An 18,950-nucleotide genomic window follows, 5' to 3' on the forward strand; every position below is an offset into this window, starting at 1 on the left:
ACTAGTATTGGCCATTCTGAATCTGGCAATTATTTGGTTTATTACACCGGAATAACAAATTCAGAGGAATAGCATCGCATTTTTCATGAAAAAGAATATTTTCATGAAAAAGAGTATTTCAACATCTATATTAAAATACAATGCTGTCTGTGATTAGATAATATCCATATGCCTACAAGGAAGACCACTATTATTCAAATTTATGCACCTACCACTAAAGTCAGTGAAAATGAAACTGAAGAATTCTATCAACTTCTTCAATTTGAAATTGATTAAACATGCAGTTGTAGTATACTGGTCATTGTAATGCAAAATTTGGAAACAAAGAAGAAGAATCAGTAGTTGGAAAATATAGCCATGGTGATAGAAATGATACTGGAGATCAAATTATAAAGATTTCTCAGACCAATGACTTATTCATTGCAAATACCCTTTTTAAACAAATTGAATGGTGATTATACACATTGACCTAACTAGATGGAATACTAAGCTGCGGGTTAATGTGCTGGATTGCAAAGCCAGTTTGATCTACAAGGTCTGCAGTTCAAGCCTACCAGCCCCTCCTAGGAAACCCTATACAGGGTCACTATGAATTGGAACCGACTCCACAGCACTTAAAACATCATAGTGTGAGAGGAGTCCTGCTGTGGTAGTTCAGGGTAATGCACTGGGCCACAAGGTCATTTTGAACAACAAGTTCAACAGTTCAAACCCACCAGCTGCTCCTCAGAAACCCCATATGAGTTGGAGCCAACATGACATTATTTGACAGCAACAACCATAGGAAGAGATGGTGAAAAAGCTTAATATTGTCAACCAAAACAAGGCCAGGGGCAGACAGTGGAACATATGAAAATTCAGGCTGAAGATAAAGAAAATGAAAACAAGTCTACAAGAGCCAAAATACAACTTAATGATCTGAATTTAGAGACCAATTCAAGAACACATTTGAGGCATTAAATACTAATGACCCAAGACCAGAAGAACATACATGAAAAAGCAAAAGGTCATTAAAAAGACGAGACAAAAAAAAAAAAATGTAAATCTAATGTTCTCCCATGTAAACTATCACATTATTCACAATAAAACACTAAAAAAAAAAAAAAAAAAAAAAAGACTGGTTTAACATATTAAAGAGCAAAGATGTCAGTTTGAAGAGTAAGGTTCCCCTGACTCAAACTATGGTATTTTCTATTGCCTCATATGCATGTGTAAGTTGGACAGTGAACAAGGAACACCAGAGAAGACTCACTACACTTGAATTATGATGTTGGAGAACAATGTTAAAAATACCATAGACGACCAGAAGAACAAACAAATCTGTGTTGTAAAAAGTGCAGCAGAATGCTCTTTTGAAGCAATATGGCAAGACTTCATCTCTTGTTCTTTGGACATGTTGTCAGGAATAATCAGTCCATGCAGCAATACATCATGTTTGGTAAAGTGGAGGGTAAATTAAAAAGAAGAAGACCCCCAACAAGATGGATTGGCATAGTGGAAAGAACAAGGATTTAAAAAATAACAACAATTAAGAGGCTAACGCACAACTGGGCAGTGTTGTGTTCTGTTATGCATAGGGTCGCTCAGAGTTGGAAGAGACTAAGCAGCACCTAACAACAACAGAAAACCAACTTTTATTGTCAAGCCTTTCCTAGCTCTGATCTGTAAAACTAAGCCCTCAATTGCACCCTCCATTTACCTTTGTTACTAGATAGTTCTCTGGCACTATGAGTCATTTGAGGAGTTCAAGTGTATTCTTCAAGGACCATAGCTGCCCAGGTCTAATCTGTTCAGGTCTAATCTGGGAACCTAATTCTGATACCTGGGCTTTCTCCTTGATCCTAGCCCCCATTAATGTAGAAATATTACCCAGCACAAACTCTATTGACAGTAAGCTAGTAGTGTCATTTCTTGGTAAGAAAGAAAGAAATTGTCCCTATGTGTCCTTCCCCCGTCTTCTTCCTTGGTTACCACAAAAAAAGCCCAGGATCCCTTGGTCATCTCCCAACACTCAGATTGTCTTTCCCAGATAGCTCTGAATCCTGAAGCTCCTTCTCCCTCCCACCCTACTCTATTCTCCGCAGTCCATTCTTATTCAAGGATCAGTAAACATCTTTTATAAAGGGTGTTGTGAGGTCTCTGACACAGCTACTCAACTCTGCCAGGGTACATTGAAATAGGCTTTCGTGACAATATTTAAGGGAATGAGTGTTGCTATATTCCAATACAACTTTATACAAGCAGGCAGTCCATAGGCTGTTGTTTTCCAACTCCTGCCCTAAATCGTCAACTTCCTTTCTGGTCATCCCTTTCACTCTCTGACTCTCCCTTGGGGACTCTGCTTTTCATGCAGCTTCTCAAGATATGATCACATCTTTCCTGCATGCCTCCTTCCACTGACTGAGCCTGGAGCTTGGGTCAGAGGTCTTGCTTTTCTTTATGTTTGCTTTCAGACACTATTGCCGTCTCTCCTTCCTGAAAGCCCCAAGCATTGATGCTTGTGCCATCAGACCTTTCTTTAATTCCTCCTCCTTTTATCACAGTCTTTTGTAGATCTGGCAATCTGTTCCCATAAAGGACACAACCTTACGGGGAAGTTTACTCTGTCACATCAACTCAATAGCACCTAACAACAATAACAACAGGTCTTTGAAGACATCAGCTCTGGGCTCACTCCAACACTCACAACTTCTGCCAACATCTTCTAATAGCATCTCAGTTCCTTGATATCTTCTTCTCCAGGGATCCTTTCTCAGCTACCCACTCTTACGGTCACATCCTAGACCCTGTCATAAGCAATAATTACATCTTCCCCTATAATCTCAAATCAGACATCCTACTCTCTAATCAACACTGCCTGTTTCTTTAGCTCACCTCTTCTACTTCCAACAATCATTCACCCTTCTACGTTTTCTCTCTTCCTCCGCCCACTATGTACAATCATTTTAGGTGCCATGTTCCATCATTATAACAACTGACACTCAATCTCTGTTTATTTCTCTGGTTCACCTCCTAAAACACCAACCCTAGTCAGATGCAAATCTCCATTTGTGTGGTGCTTGAAGCTGTGCCAGTAGAGGGGGAAGAAAAATACACAAAACTAAGCTGACTGGTCTCACTTTACACTCTTGACCACCAACTTCAGTAGGCCCTAGGTGATCCCAGGCTATCTTAGTGTGGCTCCTTAGTCCATCCACTCTTTCCTAGGTGGTGATTTGACACCTTATTCTCACTCTTCAAACTTCTAACACTCACACATACTTGGTCACACTTTCACCCAATGACCTTGCTGCCTATTTCAATAGAAAATATGTTGAATCAGAGGAGAATTCTTACACATTCCCACAATCACATCTGTAACCCTTTAATATGCCTTCCTACTTAAACCAGGGTAAGTAGACTCTCCCTCCTCCTACCTTAAGGCCAATACCCCTCCAAGTGCACTAGATCCCAGTCTTGCCTAATGAAGGACGTTCCTCCTTCTGTAGATATTGTTCCTTCTTAATTCCACATCAATCTTCTGTCTCTAATGATTCCCACACATACAAAAATGGTGTATTTAAAACTATCTCCCAGTTAAATGTCTCCTATTTAAAAACTGATCTTAACCCTAAGCTCCATTCTGATAATCACCTTTTCCCGCCATCTACTTCTCTTTACAGCAAAAGTCCTCAAAGAGTTTTCTGCATAGTAGCCACTAGCCAGTAACCATGGCCATTAAACAGTTGAAATGTGGCTAATCCAAACTGAGATGCTCTGTAAATGTAAAATATAAGGCAGATTTTCACCAGTTTGGTTCAAGACAAAGAATGACAAATAGCTCATTAATATCTTCTATACTGATTGTATGTTAAAATGATAATATTTTGGTTATACTAGACTAAATAAGGAGCTCTGGTAGCGTAGTGGTTACGAATCGGGCTGTGAACCGCAAGGTCAGCAGTTCGAAACTACCAGCGGTTCCGCGGGAGAAAGATGAGGCGTTCTGCTCCCGTAAAGATTTACAGCCTCGGAAACCCTGTGCAGGGTCGCTATGAGTCGGAACCGACTCTACGGCACGTAACAACAACAACAACAACAAATGAGATATATTGTTACAAATAATTTCACCTGGTTCTTTTTACCTTTTTAATGTGACTAGTAGACAATTTAAATTACATATGAGGGGAGCTTCAAAAGTCCCTGGGAAAATGGCTGAAAGAGAATGAATTTTCCCATGAACCTTTTGAAGCCCCTAAGACTGGTTCACATTTGTGAACAGGGCTGTCTGTTCTCACTGTCTGTAACTTCTCCTCCTATTGTGTCTTGAACCCCATCTATTAGGTTTTTGTTCCCAGCACCCCACCAAACTACACGTGTCAAGGCCTCATGCCTTTGCATCACTAGATCCAGTGGTTAGTTACCAGGGCTGTGTCTTCAGCATTTGCACATTGCCTTATTGTTGACCACTGTCTTCACTAGACTCTATTCTTTCTACTTCTTCTCTTGCCTCACTTGCCATTACAAATCAGTCTCTTTTATTGGTACTTCCTCTTCGTAACTCCTAAATGTCGGAGGGTCCCGGGCTCAGTCCTTTCACATCTTTACCTTCTATACCAGCCTCCTGTGACCTCACATGATTTGCTGTAAATACAATGTATCCATGTAAGATAAGCACTCATTCACGAAGTCGGTTTGAACCGAATGGTTGGTGGTTCAAACTCACCAGCCACTCCTTGGAAACCTTATACAGGGTCACTATGGGTTGGAACCAACTTAACAGAACTTGAAAACAACAGCAATCCATCCACCAGAGGTTTGTCACCATCCTGGACCTCCCACTTGAACTCCAAACTAAATATAACTAGTCCACTATACCCACTCCGATGCCTGGTCATCCCTGCAAACTTGAACACAGGGTCCTTGATAGCTATACACTCCAACCTACCTCATTCTTCCAGTTGCTCAGACCAAAACTACTAGAATCCACTTTGATTTCTCTTTCTCACACCTCACATCCAGTCCATTAGCAAATCCCATCAGCTCTATCCTTAAACCTAGAATCTGATTCTTTCTCACCACCTCCAACACTACCTCCCTGATCTAAAGCTCCAGTTTCTCCCACTGGGTTACTGCAGCAGCCCACTTCTGGTCTTGTCCCAGTATAGTCTGTTCTCCTCACAATAGCCAGTGTGATTTCTTTGAAAACTTTAGTCAAATCATATCATTCTCTATAGATTTCATTTCAGATCATGCCCAGTAGGATCCTCTACTTCCATAAGCACTGGACTGGGAAACACAAGGTTGGTGTCTCAAACCCACCAGTGCTCTCTCCTCAGAAACCTTATACAGACAGGGTCTCTATGAGTCAGAATTGACTCAGAGGTATTTAATCACAACAAACACAACATGCCTGCTCTCCTTCAGCCACACTGCCCTCCTTGTCCCTCTAACACACTAATTGTGCCACTTCCTTGGGTCTTTGATACTTAACTTGCTCCTTCACATTCTGTAGGTCTCTGCTCAAATGACCCTAAGAAAAAACTTCCTTTCTCAGCCTCTCATTCTTGTCGCTCCAGAGTCCCTTCCCTCTTCATTTTTCTCCTTAGCACCTACCACTCTTAACATGCAATATGTATACATTTACAGCTGTAGAAATTACATATTTATAATATAAATAATATTGCTGTTGGACAGAAAATCTGCTCCTGTAAAGATTTACAGCCTCAGAAACCCTGCAAAGTAGTTGTACTGTATCCTATATAGGGACAGCACCTCAATAGCAGTGCGGTTGGTTTGGGGGTGTTTGTTGATTATATAAATGTGGAGTCCCTAGGTGGCCCAAATGACTAAGTGCTTGTCTACTTAACCAAAACGTTGGTGGTTTGAGTGCACTCAAAGAAAGGTTTGCCACTCTACTTCCTTAGGGTTACATCCATTGAGAACCCTATGGAGCCCAATTCTGCACATGGAGTTTTCATAAGTCAGGCACAACTAGATGAGACTGGCTTGTTTTTATTTCTTGCTTATATCTAAACACATTTCAAATTTTATTTCATTTAGTTTTAAATACAAAAATGTATGTATATGTATTTATTGATCACTTGGTTTATTATCTGTCTCTCCTCCATCTGAAGATAAACTCCCCAAGTAAAGACTTGGTACATTTTGTTCACTGTTGAGCCTCAGTGTCTAGGATAATGCCTGGCACAGAGCAGGTTTTCATGTATGCTGAAGGCATGAATATACAAGCACAGACATAAAGCAGCAGCTGCAATCACCATGTCTCAGATACATGCCTTGATACATGGTTTTAATCGCTATTGAAATGTCTTCATACAGACAGTTCATTCATTCACTACTTCAGCATCTATCTCTTGAACAGCTGGTATATGTGAGGCACAGATTAGATTTCTGTGGTATCATTTATTTGTGCCAAGTTCAATCAAAGCGAGGAGGCTGGTCAGAGGCAAGCAGTAATTGGTGGGGAGACAGTGTGGGCTGTGGCTTCTACAAGGAGGAGGGACTAGGATACCATGGAGGGTGTAAGGACACCACAGACAGTCTGGTGGCCCAGTGGCAAACCTGATCTGTTTTATGATTTTGTCCAGGCTCTTTCCTTGCCTTGCTTCTAGCTATGCATCATGTGTTTCCACTCTTGGTGTGGATGATACCCATACTAAGGAACAACACACTTACAGTCACCTGAGGAGCCTTCCTCACACCCACCTGGGCACTGCCCCCTGGCTGGAGAGCCCTGGGATCCCTGGCATCCCAGCTTTCCCTCAGAGAATTCCAAACCCAACTGAGTAGTGAACCATCCTGCTGACCACTCCTTCTTTCATTCCTTCCTTCTAGGCTTTTTAGTGCAATTTTAGAACAAGCAACCAAAGCAGATGGGCCAAATGTCCTGGGAGGAAAAGGGGCTGGATTTGACGTGAAGGCATTGAGGGCTTTCCGAGTGCTGCGCCCCTTGCGGCTGGTATCTGGAGTCCCGAGTAAGTAAAGTCATTATTCTTGTTTAAAATGTTACCTTGTCACCACCTCTGCTTTCCTTCACTGAATTGCCAAGAGCACACTGCAGAGGAGCCTGATTTCATACAAATGGAGATTTTCAAATGAGTTCCTTTGCTTAAAAGAATCCAACTCTGATGTGGGTTCTTTCAACCTCAAGATATTCCACAATATTAAAATACACTGGTCCCGGCTTTTGTCAACCTCTGGAAACAATTCTCAACAGTCACACAGCCAGATGAAAGCAGCCTACATAGAGAAAGCAATTCATCGGTCATCTGAGCAATCCCCACCAGGCTCTGAGCCTGCAGTTTATGTCTGTCTTCATCAGAGAAGCAAGGGAGCAGAGTGGGCTAAGCTCTGAGGTCAGCAGAGTATTTTAGCCAATAGGATCATCTCTACCGTCTGTATTTTTCCAAAATATAATCAGAAAAGCACCAGTGGAGGTTCTAAAAGTTCTGTTTTGCTGGTCCTCTGAGCCATCGCTTTCTTTCATGTCATGTGGATATCCCAGGTCTCAGAAACCTGTTTCTGGACACACCAGCTATTGCCCCAAAAGTGGAGGGTGTTTAGCTGTCTAAATCAAGCAGATAGGCTTCCTTGGAAAGGTACCATCTGTGAGGGGATTGGTTTACATAGTCATCTCCCCTTCATCACTTCTCCAGAAGTTTGCCGCATTAAGAATGAACACAGTTGCTCTAGGTCCAAGTAGACCCCAGCCTATGGAGCTCCTGGGGGCTCCGTCAGCATTTGGAGAACAGCTCCTTGTTCAATTTGTGGTGTTTGAGAATAATTCTGGATTTTCTTAGTCTAGCTCCATTGGCTCTCTAGGATGGTCCATGACTAGGTTGGAACCAGACTAGCTTGGAGATGGGGCAAGCCATAAGAAAGAAAGAGGTCCTCAGAAGGCACAAGCCTCTCTGCCTGTACCCCACACTGGGTCTTCAGGTTACATCTCTGCTGCTTAGATATACCACTTAGAGTCAGGAAACCTTAGAAGTGTAAGGGCTTTTCACTAACCAGTAACTCCTTTTTGCATATGGAAATCTAGACACAGCATAGTGAAAAGGCCTTCTCAAAATAACTTAACTTAGTTAAGCGCTACAGCCAGAATTAGAATCAGGTCTCCTGACTTTGAAGCAACTCTTTTCCTACCATACCACATTCCTTCTCTTGAAGAATTAAATGGTTATATAACTCCTGATTGTTTCAGTTCCATGACAAGCCCCTTGAAGGGAAAAATTATGGCTTATACTGTCTCTGATCCCTTCACAATGTCTTGAACTGTCTCTGCAAATGTTAGGTGGGTTTACTGAATAAATGTTGGCAGAAGTTGGTTTTCTTTGCAGTAAGGACCCCTCTGCAAAGCTTATGGCTTCTCTTAAGCTTGAAAGGGGGTTATAGAACTAAACCTCGGCAGTATATCGTACTTGGCCTTAACTATTTGGGGGTACCTCAGAAACCCTACATGGGATAACTATGAGTTAAACAGACTAGATGACACTTCACAACAACAAATGGGGTTCTAAAGGAAGCCTGGTGGTTCAGTAGTTAGGTGCTTAGCTGCTAACCAATAGGTTGATGATTCAAACCCATCTCCCGCTCTATGGGAACAAGATGTGGCTGTCTGCTTCCATAATGATTAGAGCTTTGAAATCCATATGGGACAGTTCTCTCCCCATTACTGTTGAGATGAGGCTGATATAGAGTGGTCCTCTAGGACAGAGTACAACTACTCTGTAGGGGTACTGAGCCTGTAAGTCTTTATAAGAAAGTCTCAGCTTTCTCCTGCTGAGTGGATTCAAACTGTCAGCCTTTTGGTTGTAGCCCAGCGCTTAACCCACTGTGCACCAGAGTTCCTTACCATATCCTATAGGACTATTCTAAGGCATTTATAAAGGAGCTCTGGTAGCATAATGGTTACGAGTCGAGCTGCAAACCTCAAGGTCAGCAGTTCAAAATTACCAGCTGTTCCGTAGGAGACAGATGAAGCTTTCTGCTCCCATAAAGATTTACAGCCTCAGATGTGAGGTCGCCATGAGTTGGAACCGAATCCATGGCACATCACCAACACCACCAACGCAGGTATAAGTCATACTCAAAGGCAATGAATTTTGGGGGGGATTTTTTTTTTTGGATGGCGAAGTTCTACTCTGCCATATAGGATTGCTGTGTGTCAAAATCGGTTTAATGGCACACAGGGCTAGAAACCGGACAAGTATCTATGATGGCCAAAGACCCAATTCTCCTCCTGTGAAGGATAAATTGCCTGGGTTTTCTTTACCAATTAGCCATAATTCAAAAGACTAACAGCAGACAGTTGGAAAGGAGGGTAAAATGTACTTATAACATGACTTTAAGGAGGTTCTGAAGGTACAGCCAATGTGTCAGCAATAGGAACTATGAATTAAAACTTTAGCCAGCAAAGTTACAATAGACATAATAAATCTTACCTACCCAACCCTGTGTTTGTACTTTTTATTGTTTGTTGTTTGTTTCTGCCAAGTTGACTTCGACTCGTGGTGGCCTAGGTATCACAGAATGAATTGTTGCCCAGTTTTCGCAGCATGGTGCCTGAGTATCAGGGCATATCATAAAGAATAAACATAACCCTTTCACTTGAGGAATTTAAAACTCTAATAAAAGTCTTGGCTTTTGTTGCAGGAACAAACAATCCCAAATTCTCAATGACTTACAGCCACAAACATTTATACCGGACTTAGGTTACATAAGGACGGCATGTCAGCTGCAGCTCTGCGGAGTTCAGCTGAGCTCTGGACTTGACTAAATCTGGTTTCCATCTCACTCCAGAATCCAGCTGGAAGGAGCAGCCACCATGTGGGCCATGTTATTCTATAGCAGAGGGTAAAGCTCATGCTTAAATGTGGTTCATCTCACATCTGCTCGTATTCCATTGGCAAAAGCAGGTCACATGGCTAAACTCATAGATGATAAGTCGTAGAAGTATCCTGTATCTACAGGGAAGCCCTTTCTTTAGGCTTCAAGAAGAGCCATCAGAAAACAAGATAGAGTTGAGGACACAAATACACAACCACCTAGTGCTATAATCTTTAATGACAAAAAAACCTTCCTGAACTGTCATGCAAGATTATAGCACTAGATGGTTGTGCGTTTGTGGGTAGCTTTACAGTTCTATGTTCTATGTCTGTCTGTGCATAGTATTCACACTCTATCTTGTTTAGTCCTTCACCCTTTCTTACTGGAATAGTGTCCACGTAGCCTTTGAAGTAGAGAAGTATGCAGAGTAAAATGAATAAATGCACTGTACTAAGTTGGTTAATATGGTCTAGGAAGATGTAGGCAATATTTCTTATGATTGCAAATCTTGACAATTCCTCCTTCTTCCATTTCTTGAGGACTTACGTTGTCTCCTTTTGTATTTCAGAGTTGCTTCTGCATATGGTTTCTAATTCTTGTACTCCCATTCTCTCATGGACCCACTGCAACCAGACTTCCCTTCCCATTACTGCAGCAAAACCTCTCTTTTCAAGGTCACCAGTAATTTCTGTTACCAAATCCAATGGTGGTTTTCAGAATCTACCTATTTTACAATGTGCAGCTTTGTAGAGCTGAACATCCCTTGTCTTTGAGCCTCTATTGTCACTTGACTTCTGGGACATTGTTCTTTCTTCCTTCACTTGCTTTTCCTTCGCAGTATCCTTAATGGATTCCCCCTTATCTTCTTATCCTCATGGAGGAGACCTCAAGGGCTCAGTCCTTGGACCTTTTTCTTATCTGCACTCACGCCTTAGTTATCATGTCTAACATTATGGTGTTTGATGGCATCTATAGCTCATGTGTTAATTAAAAACTGTATATCAGATGCCTGGGCCTCTCTCCTAAACTCCAGATTTGAATACCTACTGCCTACTCCATTTAATCATAGATCTAGTAGGCTCTGTAGGATAAACACTGGACTGCAAACCACCAAGTCGGTGTTTCCAGCCTACCAGCCACTCAGCAGGAGAAAGATGAGGCTTTCTGCTCCCACAAAGAATGAGTGTCATGGAAACCCTATACAGGGTCTCTATGAGTCGGAAGTGACTTGATGGCACTTAACAACAACAACCTTACCACATCCATAACAGAACACCCAATCTTCACAAAGTCTCTCTGATCCTAGTCAATGTTAATTTCATACTTCCAGTTGCCCAAGTCCAAAGTCTTTGATTAGTTTCTTTCTCACACCCTTTGCATCTAATCTATCAGAAACTTCATTAGCTATACCTTCCAAATATATCCAGAGTCTGCCAGCTTCTTACCACCTGCACATTCACTGAGATACTGCCACCATCATCCCTCACCTGCACCTGGGCTCTTGCAATGGCCTCCTAGTAGGGGTCTCTGCTTCCACCCTTATTCCATGTGCCTAACACAGCAGCCTAAAGACTCTGAAAATTTAAGTGCGATCCTGTCATTGCCTTGCTTAGAACCCTCCAAGGGTGTCCCAAATCACTCAGAGTGAAAACCAAAGTCTTCAATGCTGTCATGATCCTACCTTCTCAGTTCTGACCTCATCTCCTTCTTCCCTTCCTTTTCTCCCTCCCCTGATAGTTTCCTGTATCCCAAGCTCACTTTCACTACAGGGTCTTCCCACTCACTATTCCCATCTGGGATGCTCCTCATCTGCATGGCTTTCCTACTCACCTTCAGTCTGCTGAAATATCATCTTATTAGAGAGACCTTCTCTCAGCATACTATTTCAGCCATCCTCATGCTCTTTAGCCCCTTGCCACCTTCATTTCCTCATACTGCTTTTCCCCATCTGCCCTACTATACATTACTTGTCCCTTTGCTCATTACACCTCACCTCACTAGAACGGAGCCCCCGAGGGCAACAAGTTTTACTTGTTTATTCACTGCTGTATATATCCTCAGCACCTACAGCAATGCCCAATAAATACTTCTAGAAGGAGTACATGTCATTGCATAGATCTGTCCCTTCATGGCTGAGTGACAATGCTTTTCCTTGCAGTTCCGAAGAACTAACCAGCTCACCAGAGTGATGTTGAATACCAGAATACCTTCCGTCTGCATGTGCCTTCTTTAGTGTTCCCAAAGTGTTTTCACTTCTATGATTTGATTTTCATGACTGTTCTGTGATTTGTATGTAGGGTGGTATGTCTTATAACAAATAAATTAACTGGTGGTTTGTGAGATCTTAAACTGCAAACCATAAGTGTTAGAGGCCCAAGAAGTTGCTGTAATTTTTTAAATGCCCATATGTTTATTAAATGCCATTGGGTCTTATATTCACATATTATGGAGGGAGAGAAATGATTGTGAGAGTACAAATCCATGAGTCATTGATTAATTTGTTCAACAAAATGTACTGAGTGCTTTTGCTAGCCACTGTAGCAGATACAGAGATGAGTCAGAAGCTAAGTGTGTTTTTAAGTTATGCAGTTAAGAGCTTGAAGTATAGTAGAAGGGGAAAAAATGTTCATAAAAGCAATAGCACCAAATAAAAATTGGAGAGCCAAACAAGAAGCTTAGATCAAATGTAATGAGTTCCATGGCAAATATGCTTTGGAGACTTCATACTTTGGGGATTGAAGCTAGATAATCAGAAATGCCATCTTGGTGGAGATAGCCTTTTGGAATGGATCTTGAAGGATGAACAAAGAGGCCTTTCCGGGGAATAATGAAAAAGGAAAGAGAATGACCATACCCTTGGAGATGTTCAAAGAAAGGTCACAAGAGCTAGGTGTTGATAACACTATGGGAGTTCAGGCATGGCACTATAGAATGAGTACTGGATCAGAGGTCTGTTTGAACCTCAAGGTTAGCAGTTCAAACCTACCAGCTTCTCCTTGGAAACTCTGTAGAGGATCACTATGAGTAGGAACTGACTCGACAGCACTTGACAACAACAATACTATGGATATAAAAATCATATTGACTCTTTCTATGAAATTCTGTCTAATTGAAATATTTGGTCATTTTGTTTCATAGAGACTCTTCTACAATACAGGAGATCAGTTTCCACTGCTTGTGAAGCATCTCCTCTCACAACAGAAGTGCTGTGAAACTTGCATATTGTTCCAAAGGATAAGCCATATGGAACAATCAACATTATACATGTGAATAATAAATATGGAAAGTTGTGATTAAATGTTTACAAGCATATAAAAAGACAATGGGCAGTTGTGGACCAGTTGCCAAGGGGTCATTTCCTCTTTTCTATATAAAAGATGTCCTGTGGCGCTGCAGGTTAATGCGCTAAACTGCAAAGTCAGTGTGAACTGCAAGGCTGGTGGTTCAAGGTCACCAACTACTCCTTGGAAACCCTATACAGGGTCGCTGTGGGTCAGAACTGACTTGGCACTTAACGATAACAACAGTGTAATCCCATGTGCCCTCCTAGAGAAAACTTTTCTAGTAGAATGAATGAAGGGGCAGACAGGGGGAAGTGAGGACATGCCATGTAGACACATGGGGTCGTTTTTAACAAAAGCTCAGAGCAGCCCAGGCTTGATCTGGTCATGATGGAGCTGGCATAGTCACCTGCTTGCCAGACTAGCAGCAGCCACATAGAACACCATCTGCTTATGATGAGCATGTATGGAGCACATTCTGTGAGCCAGGCACTGGGGACACAGAGATAAACAGGAGACTCTCCTTGATTGTCAAATGACTCGAGTGCTTTAAGGCTTTTTGGTAGGGCATTATTTTTCTTATGTGAATTTTTATAAAATTTGCTGTTTCAGGACAGCCCTTCTTCAGTTAAAAGTGTTATTTCTGTGAGAACATGGAATAGAAAACAGCATGTCATTCACATGCGAGTTTGCTTCCTAATTGAGAGGTAAAACGGAGCAGTGAAGACCATGTGTGGAAAGCGGTCAAACGTTTTCTTCCTCTTTTTCCTTGCTCAATTGAGAATGTGTTTCTGAAAACACCTCAGCACTATTCATTCAACAAATATCTGTTGAGTGGATTCCATATTGAAGATCCTAGGAGAGACGTCCAACATGGTGGTTTTGAGAATGAGTTCTTGAATCAGACTTCCTGGCTTCTGCCATTGATTCTGTAACTTTGGGGAAGTTACCAAGTCCCTCTGTGCCTTAGTTTTCTCCTCTGTAAAATGGGACTAATGATAGACTCTATTTCATATATTGCTGAAAAAAACTAAATGAGTTTATCCACACAAAGCATTTAAACTGTGCCTTGTTTATAAGTACCTGCTTAGTGTTAGATGTTATGTTACATTGAGCTTCATCACATCACATCATGTGATTGTTGTTGTTGTTGTTGACTCGGACTCATAGCCACCCTATGCACAACAGAACAAAACACTGCCTGGTCCCACACCAATGTCACAATCATTGTTATTACACGTGAGTCCATTGCTGCTGCCACTGTGCCAGTCCATCTCATTGGGGGTCTTCCTCTTTTTCTGCGACCCTCCAGTTTACCAAGTATGATGTCCTTCTCCAGGGAATGGTCTGTTGTGATAACATGTCCGAAGTATGAGAGACAAAGTCTTTCCATACTACCTTCTAAGGAGAATTCTGGATCACGTGATTAGGCATGTATAATAAAAATACATGATAAGACCACTATCAAAACAAAAGAGATATACTTTGAAAGAATATTTAAGAATTAAATAGCCAAAACTACCAGAGGTATGAGTGATGTATAATTTGGATTCAAGGAGACAAGTGCACCAGGGGGATTCTGGCCATCTGGAAAAGTTTTATGAAGGAGAAAGAATTGGAGATGATCCTAGAGGTTTATGGAAAAGCATAGGTGGAGATAAAAGGACAGCTGGGATGGAAAAATGCCATTTGTTGGTGTCACCAACCAGGCCAGGGCATAAGCAATGAGTGGGCTCGTTGGACTACAAGAAGACAATATAGTGGGAGCCAAGTGAGAAAAGTCAACAGGCAGACAGACTGTGATAGGTCCCTAGTTCCACACAAACAGGCAGCCAGGACTGCTGTTGCCTCTCCATTAGGAACATTCAGAATATTGCACTGCAGAGAGACAGCTACATGTCTTGGAAATCTGCTGAGGAGTGCCAAAAGACGTTCATTAAGTCACCCTGCACACACAGCTAGCTGGTTGCAAAGTGAGATCAGAAGCAGACCAAAGCAAGCCACTGCTCTCTCCTACCCTACACAACCTTCATTCTGGAGGCGGGGTCTGGAGGTCTGGGGCATCCTGAACACACCACCCTGAGCACACCGCCAAATGATCTTACATGAGAGGATATAAAGCACTCCTTTGTTGTTGTTGTTGATAGAATAGGTCCTCAACTTTAAACTTCTTGCTGCAAATATTAAAAACTTGTCTGAGTGTCCACAGAGTCTATTCCGACATACCATACCCTGGATAGGATTTCCAAGGAGCAGCTGGTTAGCTTGAACCACCGACCTTACAGTTCAAACCACTTTGCAGTCTGATATATTAGCCCACAGCGCCACACCAGGACTCCCTCATAGGATTGTTGTTGTTGTTAAGTACTGTGGAGTCGGCTCCAACTCATAATGACCCTGCACAGCGTTTCCAAGGCTGTAAATCATTATGGGAGCAGAACGCCTCATCTTGCCCCTGTGGCACCGCTGGTAGTTCCGAACTACTCCCATAAAGATTTACAGGAGGACTCAGTACCAGAGATGGTCCCTGCAAACATCTCACTGCCTTCACTTGTATTTAAGGACATTTCTTCACTCCAGATTTGATGCTACTTGGACATCATATACCTCAACCCATGACATTAACATATTTTGGAAACTGAATCCCAAAGAGCATCTCTAGGCCAGGTCAGAGGCTCAACCCACATTGCTTCACTACTAACGTCTGGCTTTTTCTTCCAGAACATCACTCTAATTCTGGTTAATGTGATTAAACTACAGTGAATGAAGCGCAAGCCTAGAGTGGTCAGAAGACAAGATTCTACCCCTTACTTGCTTGCTAAACTTGGGCCTTTGTTTGATATCTGCAGCATGAAAGGCCTGGACTAAATGGTCTCTGCCTCTCCTTCCTCCCCTTATGTACTCAATCTCTTTACCATTCTCTTTGCCCTTTGCCTTTTGCAGTCCTTCATGCCTCTCCGCTCTGCTTTCTCTCCCCTTTTATTTCACTGGACTGGACTGCCTTCTTCCTCACTTTCTATTTTGCTTCTGCTTGCCTTTTCTTCCCTTTTGTACTCAAAGGATATACAAGGCCTAGGGCCTTGGAACAGCATGAAGAAACTACTAATAAGGCTACTTAAAAGGACAGGGACACATGTAGAGGGCTACCCATAAGTCTATCCTTCACTTTCCCCATAGGGCCACAGGCCTCCTGGTCCCACTCCCACCCCATTCAGAAGTCCTTTCTGCAACATCTTCTAGGCCCCCTGCTCCGCAGCTTCTTTCACTGAAACCAAAACAGTTGCCATTGAGTCAACTCCCACTCATGGCCTCATGTGCGTCAGAGAATAGTGCTCCACAGGCTTCTCAATGGCTGGTTTTCCAGAAGTAGACCAGCTTTCTTTGGAGGAGCTTCTGTTGTTGTTAGCTGCTATTGAGTTGGTTCTGACTCATAGTGACCCTGTGAACTGCTTGGTCCTGTGCTATCCTCTTAATTGTTAAGGTTGAGCCCACTGCTGCTGCCACTGTACCAGTCTATCTTGTTGGGCGTCTTCCTCTTTCTCACTGACCCTCCACTTTACCAAGCAGGATGTCCTTCTCCAGGGACTGTTCCTTCCTGATAACATGTCCAAAGTTCATCATCCTGACTTCTAGGGAGCATTCTGGCTGTACTTTTTCACTACAGATTTGTTTGTTCTTCCAGAAGTCCATGGTATTTTTAATATTCTTTGTCAACACCATAACTCAAATACATCTGAGGCTATTAAAAATACTATGGCTTGGGTCTGGTACACCTTAGTCCTCAAAAAATGACATCTTTGCTCTTAAACACTTTAAAGAGATCTTGTGCAGTAGATTTACCTAATGCAATAAGTCTTCTGATTTCTTGGCTGCTGCTTCCATAATGGTGGATATGAGCAAAATGAAGTCTTTGACAACTTCAGTCTTTTCTTCATTTAACATGATGTCTTTATCTGGTGGACTCTAACCTTCAGTTAGCACCTGAGCACATAATCCACTTACAGACTGGAGACTCCTTCACTGACACTGGAAGTAATAAAGCCATTGTACCGCAAATTCTTCTTACTGCACTCTCCCTGAATCAGAATGCCTGAGTGGGAAGGAACTTAGATATCTTGTAGAATCAGATTTCTCATTCTACAGGTAGGAACACTGTAGCCAGACAAGTTTAATGACTTTTCAAGGTCAAACTGGTGGCAGCCAGACAGCATTTTTGGTTCGTGCCACTTCCAAATGGACGGTGCTGGTAGCAATCTTGCGTTTACAGAGCTCCCTCCCACACATTTGTTCTCTGGATACCCCCATCCCCACCCCCTCAGGGGCCCCATGAGGGAAGCAAGCATAAGAAGTTCAGCTTCCTTCCCACTCTGCCTCCTGAGGAGGCTGGTGAATGTGTGTTCTCTGAGGTGGAGCAGAGCCTTCTGGAGGACAACTATGAGCTCCATGACCTCTTAACACTTCTCCAAGGAAAGCCCATCCATGAGTCTCAGCTGACCTGCTCTGCTCTGAGGAGTCTGAAGTCACTTCCTGATGTTGGTGTGCCTACACTGTCAGAAATGGAGCAGAATTTAGAATAGAGAAGTCCACACCCCTGCCCAGCACCTTTCATGTTTATGACAGCTAGGAATTGAGCCTCACTTTACCACAATGTCCAGGGTAACTCCTGCTCTTCTCTACCACAGGGCTGAGGGTCCCAGCGTTTCCGTCCATCCCTTTCCTCCTCCAGTTATGCAGCGCTGTCCCTTGCCTTCCCACCAAGTCCCTCTGAAGGAACCCCTAGACTAGAAGACAGGGAGGGCTCTGATTACAGTCCCACTTCTGTCACCCACATTACTGTTTTCCCACTTTGAAATTTGCCTCAGTTTCTCCATTGATAAAGTGATGTATGCCACGAATGTTGCTGTTTGTTGTAAGTGCTATAGAGTCAGTTCCGACTGATAGTGACCCTGTAGCCAAGTGAGTTAATTTAAACCCTGAGGATATTTCAAAAGTTTCAGTGTCTGCTGTCATGGAGGGTTTTCTGTTTGTTTGTTTGTTTAAGGTTTTTATTATGGATTGGGTGAAAGTTTACAGAGCATATCATCAGTTTTACATTCAACAAATCATATAACTTGTTTCATTACAATGATTATAATTCCCTCCATGTACCATCAGTTAAAAGTATTTCTCTCTATCCACTTTAGCTTTATAAAAAAAAACACACCACTCAGGCATATGTAATAATTTACATTTCCAAAGGGCACATTCTGCAAGTCTGCTCCTGGCCACCAGTCCTTCTCTTCTTAGTTGATGAATCTAGAGTCCTCAGCCGCTCCCCGTCTCCATGCCCCCATCTCTGCCCCCATCTCTGGCACTGCTGCTTCTCTGGATAAGGTCCCGCATTCTATTTGTGCGTTCCTCTCTTGATGGTACTAGGGTCCTCTGTTTCTGGACTGTAAGATTCACCACTCCCCTTTTTTTACAAAACTTTTACCTTTATAATTGTGACAGTTGCGATTAGTCATGATAATAATTATTCACTATTGAATCTTACGATCTTATCCCCATCTCTTTTCACCAGACCCATCTAGATAAGATGACAGCTATTCAGTGGGGACTCTTTCTTTCCCACCCCCCCAATACTCTTAAACTAAACTCCCTCTTGAAACCTTGTAAGCCAGTCACTTCGTGCCTTTATTGCCCCCTTATTTTAGGTAGCCAATGTCTAAGTTGCCCGTCCTTATCTACACTGTGTACAGAGTGACTAGCATTGATACTTGATTTGAAGACTCTTTCCCTCTCTGTTGATATTTAGAGTAACTACCACTCTGAGTATAGGTCAGGTTCATCATGAAGATG

At 42.4% G+C, this 18,950-nt stretch overlaps 1 protein-coding gene across 1 annotated transcript in view; it reads left to right on the forward strand.

Annotated features, from left to right (window-relative positions):
- Positions 1-18,950, forward strand: part of CACNA1C (calcium channel, voltage-dependent, L type, alpha 1C subunit) — a 779,292-nt gene that overhangs the window by 453,979 nt on the left and 306,363 nt on the right. The window contains exon 10 of the mRNA XM_006862777.1: positions 6,873-6,977. Coding sequence (XP_006862839.1) covers positions 6,873-6,977 — 105 coding nt within the window. The remainder of the gene's footprint in view (positions 1-6,872; positions 6,978-18,950) is intronic.

The sequence above is a fragment of the Chrysochloris asiatica genome, unplaced genomic scaffold (genome assembly GCF_000296735.1).
Source record: "Chrysochloris asiatica unplaced genomic scaffold, ChrAsi1.0 scaffold00050, whole genome shotgun sequence".
Classification (NCBI taxonomy): Eukaryota; Metazoa; Chordata; class Mammalia; order Afrosoricida; family Chrysochloridae; genus Chrysochloris; species Chrysochloris asiatica.